Raw genomic sequence first — 10,185 nt, 5'->3', positions numbered from 1 at the left:
GCTGATAAACATTGGCCAGGATCCTGTGGCGAAACCCTTCGCATCAGCAAGGAAGTAACACTGGCCCTTTGAGAAACGGGCTGAGTCTCAAATAACAATGAATCGGGATGTGCAGGAAGGAGAGAGAGAGAGGGAAAGCCTAGTGAGATGTTGTCATGACAACAACTTTTCTTTTGCGATGTCAGCATCACAAAATAGCTGGTCACATAGATGCAAAGGAACCTATCCAGATGCATCATGGGTTGGTACGACACCTGCTCTGCCCATGAGCAGAAGAAACTGCAGGGAGCTGTGGACACAGCTCAGCACATCACAGAAACCAGCCTCCGCTCCATGGACTCTGTCTACGCTTCTCACTGCCTCAGTGAAACGACCAACATAATCAAAGACCCCATCCACCCCGCCCAACCTCTTCTCCCTTCTCCCATCAGGCGGAAGATACAAAAGCATGGACCACCAGGCTCTGAAGTTCAAAGTACATTTACTGTTACTTAAGAGTTGTCTTCCTGCAGGCAGCCACAAAACAAAGGAACGCAATAGAATTCAGGGGAAAAACCCTCAGAACAAAGACAGTCATACATCCGATGTGCGAAAAAGAATTAACGAATCGTGCAAACAAAAAAATCAAATAAACTATCCACGGAACACAGGCAAAAAGAGAGTTTCTATCCCACTGTTATCAGACTACGGAATGGTTCCCGAGGTGGTTTGCTAGAGTGTTAAAATAGACTCTTGACCTCACAATCTACCTTGGTTATGATCTTGCATCTTATTGTTTACCTGTACTGCACTTTCTCTGTAGCTGTTACACTTTATTCTACATTCTGCCATTGTTATTCCTTGTTTTACTTGAATACACTGTGTAGTGATCTGATCTGTACAAACAGTATGCAAGACAAGTCTTCCACTGTATCTCGAATCATGTGACAATAATAAACCAATTCCAGTTCCATTATGCAGAGTATAATGTTACAATTACAGAGAAAGCGCAGGTAGACAATTAAAGTGAAAGGGTCACAGTGAGATAGATTGAGAGGCCAGACATTTATATTTTAGTGTTTGGGAGATAGCTTCAAGAGTCTGATAACAAGAGTTTGAGTGCTGGTTTAATGCCCTATCTCAGTGCTGGATCATCTTTAAAAAACCAAGCCAAGAACATAACAATGTCTACGATGATCAAAACTCAATTTATTTGTGGGAAACGATTTATTTTCATAATTCCCAATACATTATAAATTGAAATTATGTATACATGATTGTCAAAGGCAGAGACCTGGACAGGTTGGTTACTATATAAGCCCCATTCTCAATCTGCATTACCATTGCCAGAAGTATTAGACAAAGTGTAAACTCTCGCAATCTATTCATTGCATGCATGTTACAATACTTACTGAACAAAATGTGAAAAGAAACATACTGACTAAAAAATCTGCAGTAATATTTTTGCCACACAGACATTCCTGATATGAAGAGTATATTCTGAAGCTCTTTAAACATGCCACAAACCTTTGAATTATGAAAAGTGAATGCTTATAATTAAATCTTCCTTTGTTTAATTTTACAAGGGGATACTTTTTAATTATTGGGATTGGTTTCTTAAGGTTGTCATAGCCAGGGTTGGGGTTTGGGGGGGAGGTGGTGGTGAGGTTAGTGGGGATAAGCTCCCACTACCTATTAAATGCTCCCAATGGTGTGTGTCTCAAACAGCCTCTGGCTTTTGGCCTTCCCCTGTGGCTCAGCTACTAAGCCCACTCATGGGGGACGGCTTTTGGAGTAAACTCTTGAGCAAAAATCTGGTCTCTAAGGCAGTCCTACGTTGAGTTTAACATTGACTGGTAGCCCCCGCAACACCGCTGGTGCCAAACTGTATCGGTCCCTGCTGTTCCGTTGGATTCATCAGTTGCATGGAGGGGGGACACTGTTGCACAGACAACATATTGTACTGCCCTGACTCGCTTAAGCCAGCTAGTACGTAATGTCCATGGTCAACCCCGACCAACGGAGGCCCTCACTGATAATTGAAACCTACCTTTACTTATCTGCGTGTGAGTCCCTGCTTTTACAAGTTGGACACCCTGCAGATTCCCACATGACATAGTAAGAGTTTACTGGTAAGATTATTATATACTGTATATATATTTTGTTGTGCCATTCATTTGGTCCAAAAAAGAACAGCATTCACTGCCAAGGTGCTAATAAAGCCACTCACCAAAAAGTTTCAAGATTTCTGTAGAGTTGGTTTGTTTGGGCAGTTCTGAAGTCTGAGTGGGGAGACTGATTTTACCTATGTACCAGTGGCACTCCTTGACTTTATCCATACAGCAATGTTCTGCCCTGTTTTATTCCTGACCTGACATATTTTGAAACACTTGCTGAGTAACTTGACCGTGGCTTCTACCGTCAGACATCATAAGCCTCATGTAAACAATGAAATTCACAGGCAGCTTGTATACACTAAACACAAATTGGGCTTTTTTTTTTACAGAACCCATTAAACCGTCTTCTCAATGCTGGATGAGTATAAAAAACTGCAGATGCTGGAGACGTGAATTAAAAACAGACAATGCTGGAAACACTCAGCAGGTCAGGCAGTAACTGTTCCACCTGCGATGGCAGGGAACTGCAAAGAGTTACAAACACAGCTTAGCGCATGACGGGAACAAACCTCCCCTCGTGGAAGCTGTCCTCTGTAAAGTGGCCAGCATAATTAGAGACCCCACCTACCCTGGACGTTCCCTCTTCTCCCCTCCCCCTGAACTTCTGTGAATCTGCAGATCTGCTGGAGGCCGACGACGGCCTGCCCTGGGGTTGGAGGACCGCGTTTGTGCATGGGTGGGTGGCAGTGAGGAACGGGGCTTGTTTTGCTGTTGTTTTGTTGCTTGTTGTGTTTCGTGGCGTTCTGCCGAGCACTGTGAGCACATTACATTGGAGCCGGAACATGTAGCGACACGTGCGGGCTGCCCCAAGCACGTCGCTAAGCTGTGTTGGTTATTAACGCAAACAACGCATTTCACTGCATCTTTGATGTAAATGTGGTAAATAAATAAATCTGAATCGGAATAACATTTAAGGGTGAAAAAAGATCCAAACTTAAAACATTATTTCTCCTTTCCACAGATACAGCCTGACATGCTGGGCATTTTCAGCAATTTTCTGCTTTAAGTTCTCATCACCGAAGTGGGATAACAAGCGTAAAAAATACTCAGTGGTTTAAAAAAGGGGTTCTGTTGCAGGTTGCTTAGATACCATCAACTCATGCAATCATGCACTTACACATAGGCATCAATTCACAGTTAAATCTGAATCCGTTCTCAAATTAATTTCAACTGATAACGCACTGATAGTTTGCACCTTTGAACCCAGCCATATTCTATAGTCACTCGAAATGTGATGACGTCAATTCTGTGTAGATCTTGTAAGGAACAAATAAGAGTTATTTGCTTAGACTCAGCATTTTTACTGCAGTGAATTTGATGCTTTACCAGAGTGTGTCCGTTTGCAACTGAACAAAACATTAATAAAAACTTTGGTGCTGATAATTTAGTCTTTCTATTGTCAGCAACTGCAAGGAAAGTTATTTTAAGGGGTCTTGAGTGCATTTATCACCAAGGTAATCACATTATTACTGTGCTAATATTGTAGAAACTATCAATTTACTTTTGGGAAAATACACACAGTGGCCACTTTATTAGGTACACCTGCTCATTAATGGAAATATATAATCAGCCAGTTATGTGGCATTAAATCAATGCATAAACACACACAGACATGGCCACGATGTTCAGACCAACATCAGAATGGAGAAGAGATGTGACTTTGATTGTGGAAAGATTGTAGGTGCCAGATGGGGTGGTTTGAGTATCTTAGAAACTGCTGATTTCCTGGGATTTTCACGCACAACGATCACTAGAGTTTACAGAGAACAGTGCAAAAAACTAAAAATAAAATATCCAGTGAGCAGCAGTTCTGTGAGTGAAAATATCTTGTTAATGAGGGAGGTCGGAGGAGAATGGCCAGAGTGGTTCAAACTGACGGGAAGGTGACAGAAACTCAAATAAGCATGTGTTACAACAATAGTGTGCAGAAGAGCATCTCGGAGTGCACAGCACGTCGAACCGTGAAGCGGTTGCAGCAGCAGAAGACCAGGAACATACACTCTGTGCTTACTTTATTAAATACAGGAAGTGCCAAATACAATGGCCTCCGAATGTACCTAGTGATAATGGCAGTCCCACTCACTCTCCTGATAACCTCAATCCTACTCACTTTTCTCCCTACCGGAAAAAAAATAGACCTCTAGATAAAGTTTGATTAGTTGATTTCTCAAGGAACTTAATTTACCAGGAGATTTCTCTGCAATTTACCTATATTAGCTGTTAGTTATTTTTATTAAACTGGAAGGTAACCGGTGGAAAAATATGTACATTTTTTTACCAAACTTCATGGACATGAAATCGCTACAGTTATACTTATTGCAGGTGTACATTGTAGTGCCCTGGTAGTACTGCTGAACTCACCCTGGTGATGGAGTTACACCCACTTTGTGTATACTGGTGTATCTATCCTGCCGACAATGGTACACTCACCCTGGATACTAGTGCATCAACTTATTCATAAAACCATAAGACACAGGAGGAGATTTAGGCCATTTGGCCCATTGACTCTGCTCCATCATTCCATCAACAATGATTTATTATCCCTCTCAACCCCATTCATCCACCTTCTCCCTGTAACCCTAGATGCCCTTACTAATCAAGAACCTATCAACTTCCACTTTAGATACACCCGATGTCTTGTCCTCCACAACCATCAGCAGCAATGAATTCCACAGATTCACCACCCTCATGCTAGAGATATTCCTCCTCGTTTCTGTTCTAAGCGACATCTGTGTATTCTGAGGATGGACCCGCTTGGTCTTATAGGTTATGGGGAGAAGGCAGGAGAACGGGGTTGAGAGGGAAATGGATCAGCTATGATCAAATGGCAGAACAGAGTTGATAGGTCAAATGGCCCATTCCAGCTCCTATGTCTTATGGTCTTGTGGTCCTTGACTCCCTACTATAGGAAACATTCTCTCAAAGTCTACTATATCTAGGCCTTTCAATAGTCAATACATTTCAATAAAATTCCTCATTGTTCTAAACTCTGGTGAGTATCGGCCCTGTGCTATTAAACATTAACTCTTGCGTCCCCAGAGTCATTCCTGTGAAACTCCTCTGGACCATCTCCAATGCTTGCACACACTTTCTTACTGAAACATAGAACTTATTGCTACTGGTACACATACCCTGCTGCAGGAGAAACTGTTGGAAAAACCTCTTAGGGTTGGAGTAATGATCGCTTGGAAAGGCCAGGACCAATTTAGAGGAGCCACCGTGGTTTTGTGTATGGGAAATCACTCCTTACAACGCTGATTGGGTTTCTTGAGGAGATTATGAAGAAAAATGATGAAGTCAAGGTGGTAGATGTGGTATACATGGATTTTAGCAAGGCTTTGGACAAGGTATTGCATGGTAGGGATGTCTAGAAAGTTAGGGCACATGGGATATGAGGTGTTTTGGCAAACTGGATTTAAAACTGGTTTAGTGACAGGAGGCAGAGGGGCATTTCTCTGACTAGAAGCCCGAAACCAGTGGTGTGATCTCTGGCTGACGTGTATATATAAATGACATGGATGAGAAGGTCTCTGCTCTACTAAGGAAGATTGGAAGTTGAGAATGAATGCCTGAAAATACATGGAAGCCATTGAACAGTTATGGAAAGTTGGGTGGAGTGATAGCAGATGGAATTTAATCCAGTTAAGTGTGAAGTAGTGCATTGTGGCTCCTCTACTACCTCAGGACATACACGGTGAATGGGACAGACCTTAGAAACTTTGATGTACCTTGGGGTATAAGTGCATAAGTCCCTGAAATGGGTGACACAAGCAGATAGGACAGTGAATAATGCATGGGGCTTGCTTGCCTTCAAAGGCAGGGACATTGAGTTTAAGAGTTGGGACATCACATTGCAGATGCTCAAGACACAAGAGATTCGCCAGATGCTGGACATCTTGAGCAACACACACAAAATGCTGGAGGAACTCAGCAGGGCAGGCAACATCAACGGAGGGAAGTACAGTACAGGGGGATGTCAGAAGTAATTTCTTTTACACAGAGACTGGTAAGTGCGTGCAGGGCCCTGTCAAGAGTGATGGTAGAGGCAGTTACATTTATGGAACCCTTAGGCAGGCAAATGGATGATAGAAACATGGAGGGCTATGTAGGAGGGAAGGGTTAGATTGAACTTAGATTAAAAGGTCGGAAAAACATCATGGGCTGAAGGGCCAGTACTGTGATGTAGAGTTCTGTGTTCTAACCAATGGACAGGCTGTGTCCCAATCTTGTAAAAAGAACTCATGTGGTTTCCCGTAAGACCAGCCAAACCACGTTCACTGGTTCTCTGCTTTCTCATGCATTAAGCTCTGAAGCTTGTTAAAGGTAATTTCTCCTTCAAAGATGGGCTGGTTATGGAAGTGAACCATCAGCTGAACTTCCTCTCTGCTGTGCTGCCACCATCTGCACTAACCCACACTGGCCACTAACTGTAAAGGCAAACCTGCCAGTTCAGGGTGGCCACATCGAACTCATCCCTCCTGAGAAGCAGTGTGCCGAAGATTAACCATGTTAATCCCACCAACCATGACATCAGCATCTCAGAGGATCTATTCCAGGCCCATCACACCAACGCAATTACAGGAAATGCATGCCAACACCTCTGCATCATTAGGAGTTTGAGGAGATTTGGCACCGCACCAAAGACTTGCAAATCTCTACAAATGTACGGTGGAGAGCATTGTATCTCTGCTTGGCATGGAGGCTGTCACGCGTAGGATTGATAAAACACTGCAGACGGTTGTAGACTCAACCAGCTCCATCAGAGGCACAAGCCTCCCCACCATCGTGGACATCTTTAAGAGGCAGTGCCACAAGAAGGGGGCATCCATCATTAAGGCCCCTCACCATCCGGGACATGCCATCTTCTTATTATCATCAGGGAGGAGGGACAGGAGCCCAAGAGCACACACTTAATGATTCAGAAACAGTTTCCTTCCTGCTACCATCAGATTTCTGAACGGTCCATGAACACTACTTTGTTATTCCCTTTTTCATGCACTATTTATCCATTTTGTAATTTATAGTAATTTTATGTCTTGGCGCTCTACTGCTGCCACAAGACAACAAATTCCCTGACATATAAACCGGGGATATTAAACCTGATTCTAATCCTCATCTTGTATTCCCGGCAAAATAAAACAAACCTAAATTTAAAAAATGCTAAAAATAGTTGTACAGTATAGCAGTGCTAATCCTTGCCTCTATCAGACTTCCAGGGAAAAGTCTGTGGCCAACACATCTCATATATTAATAAATATTGTTCTACCCTCTCCAGGGCTAACCTAAAGAAAATACTAACATTAATGTTGTAACAGCAAAGCCTTTTGACAATATGATTTGCAAGCTGACTTCTCTATTCAACCATAGAAATGAGTGGGTTTTTTTCTTTTCTATTCACCCAGAGCTCCTCTAATGCTACAAGAGTGAGGTACTTGCTATTTCCTTGTCTATATTCCCTTAAGATAAAACTACTTGGAGAAATATATATCCTCTCAATTCTGATGTCATCTGATAATCATGTCTGACATTGGCCAAGAGAAAAGCTAAAATAGGTTTTAAAATGATCCAGATCACCACAATATAAAAGTTAAAATTCAGCACCAAAGAATTCTGGCACATCGCTCGGGGAATGTCTTGGAACTGAAGAATGTTGTTCAAATGTCAGTTAATTTAAGCAGATTTAGATTTAGCAGAATGATGCTCTCCCTAGGGAATGATTTCAACGTAACCGTGTTTATTTTTAAAAATGGTGCAAGAATTTCTGATCTTCTTTCCAACAAGAAGTCTTTTAGAAAGGCACAACTAATCTCACTCTCAGATATGTAGAATTAGCTTAGGATGCATCTACCTCTGTCTGACTGAGTCACACTGAATGTTAACTAAAAGCATAAAAAACGAGATTAAAAATTTGTAATGGTGCAATAGGACATTGGCAGATAATCTATAAAGTTGACTAACTAAAGGTAACTTTTTTATATGTACAACCAGACACATTCACTAGAGCTGGAGTTAGCAAAGGTGATGTTATGTTCTAGCCCTGAATAGTTAAAAGACCTTGTCCAGTTTAGGACCATGAAATAGTTTTAGTATTGAAGGTTTTAAACCCCGATAGGTTTTGTATCACAGCATTTCTGTTTTGACTGTCAGTCCACTGCTGCTTATCACAAGCTGCACAATCTTACAGTGTGAAGGGGTTCTGCATTTTACCAAAGTCCCAGGGGAGACAGAGGAATCGAGAAGAACACAAGAGATAAGGAATGGCTTGTGCAGTCCAACTGATGCCTCATTCCTCGGTGAATGTACGTCCAGGAGAAATGCTGCTGTTTTGGAGAAAATAAAACATTGTACAATTACCACAGAACGACATTAACTGTTGACTTTAGATAAGGTGAACAAAACATTGCTAGACTCATATGCGCAGCACCAGATACTGTTAAATCCACCAGCACATGACTCAATGCAATTTATGGTACGTATATTGTATAAGAGTTACAGTATAAAATATGGCCTTTATAAATCCTCCCTGGGATCCCTCTAGACTTCAGTGCACATGCATTGTGAGATTGCTTGACTTCTGGGATCCATCACAGTGATGTTGTTCCCCATCATGTATTTCTGTTGAAGTCACTTGTCATTTGCTCCCAGTGTGTACTGTGGTTACTGACGTAGATCTCGCTCGCTGGTCGGTCCCTACCAGCGATATAACAGAAGGAGAGGACGCAGCCGATGCTATGCTGCAAGCAGTGGAAGATGAGAGACCTGCAGGAAGTCATGGAAAATATACCAATTAGACTGATTAGCAGCCGAGAATATTGGTGTTAACAGTTCTTCTCCCCACCACCCACAGATGCTGCCTGGCCCACTGAGCTCCTCCAGCAGATTAGATGCTCAGATTCCAGTGTTCACATTTCCTCATATCTTAAACGTCATAAAGGACCCTCACCATCTTGGTGACTTTATTAGGAGTTTGAAGGGATTTGGCATGTCAACAAATACACTCGAAAGCTTCCATAGTTGTACAGTGGAGAGCATTCTGACAGGTTGCATCACTGTCTGGAATGGAGGGGCTACTGCACAGGACCGAAAGAAGCTGCAGAAAAGTGTAAATCTAGTCAGATCCATCTTGGGCACTAGCCTACAAAATATCTTTTAGTGATAGGTGTCTCAGAAAGGCAGCGTCCATTATTAAGGACTTCCAGCACCCAGGGCATGCCCTTTTCTCACTGTTACCATCAGGTAGGAGGTACAGAAGCCTGAAGGCACACACTCAGTGATTCAGGAACAGCTTCTTCCCCTCTGCCATCTGATTCCTAAATGGACATTGAAGCTTTGGACACTACCTCACTTTTTTTAATATACAGTATTTCTGTTTTTGCACTTTTAAAAAATCTATTCAACATATATAATTAATGTACTTGTTTATTTATTACGATGTTTTATTTTTTCTCTCTCTCTCTCTGCTAGATTATGTATTGCTTCGAACTGCCGCTGCTAAGTTAACAAATTTCACGTCACATGCCGGCGATAATAAACCTGATTCTCATTCTGATTCCGACATGCCCTCCTCTTGTTACTACCACTCAGCTGGCTCAATCACAGGCACAACATTCCCAGCCATCGAGGGCATCCTCAAAAGCCAATGCCTCAAGAAGCTGGCATCCATCATGAAAGACCCTCACCATCCAGGACATGCCCTCTTCGCAGTATTACCAGCAGGGAGGAGATACAGGGGCCTGAAGACCCACATGCAAAGTTTAAGGAACAGCTTTACCCCCACCACCATCAGATTTCTGAATGGTCCATGAACGCTACTTCATTATTCATCTTTTGCACTAATTATTTATTTTTGTAACTTATAATGATTTTTATGTTTCGCCGACATGAAACAGCAAACTTCTGGATATACACTCAGGCTGTACCTAACAAAGTGGCCACTGAGTGTGTAAGTTCATAGTCTTCTGCCACTGTAGCCCTCAACTACAAGGTTCAATGTGTTGTCCCTTCAGAGATGCTTGGCTGCACACCACTG

General features: G+C 42.3%; 1 protein-coding gene across 1 annotated transcript in view; it reads right to left on the bottom strand.

The window, feature by feature from the left end:
* Nucleotides 1–1,168: 1,168 nt before the first annotated feature.
* The window catches only part of camk1da (calcium/calmodulin-dependent protein kinase 1Da), a 292,341-nt gene continuing 283,324 nt past the window's right edge, over nt 1,169–10,185 (bottom strand). Inside the window, exon 11 of the mRNA XM_073066564.1 lies at nt 1,169–8,915. Within this exon, the coding sequence (XP_072922665.1) occupies nt 8,788–8,915 (128 nt within the window). The 3' untranslated portion in view covers nt 1,169–8,787. The remainder of the gene's footprint in view (nt 8,916–10,185) is intronic.

The sequence above is a fragment of the Hemitrygon akajei genome, chromosome 14 (genome assembly GCF_048418815.1).
Source record: "Hemitrygon akajei chromosome 14, sHemAka1.3, whole genome shotgun sequence".
Lineage (NCBI taxonomy): Eukaryota > Metazoa > Chordata > Chondrichthyes > Myliobatiformes > Dasyatidae > Hemitrygon > Hemitrygon akajei.
This window is presented reverse-complemented; position numbering and strand designations above follow the sequence as displayed.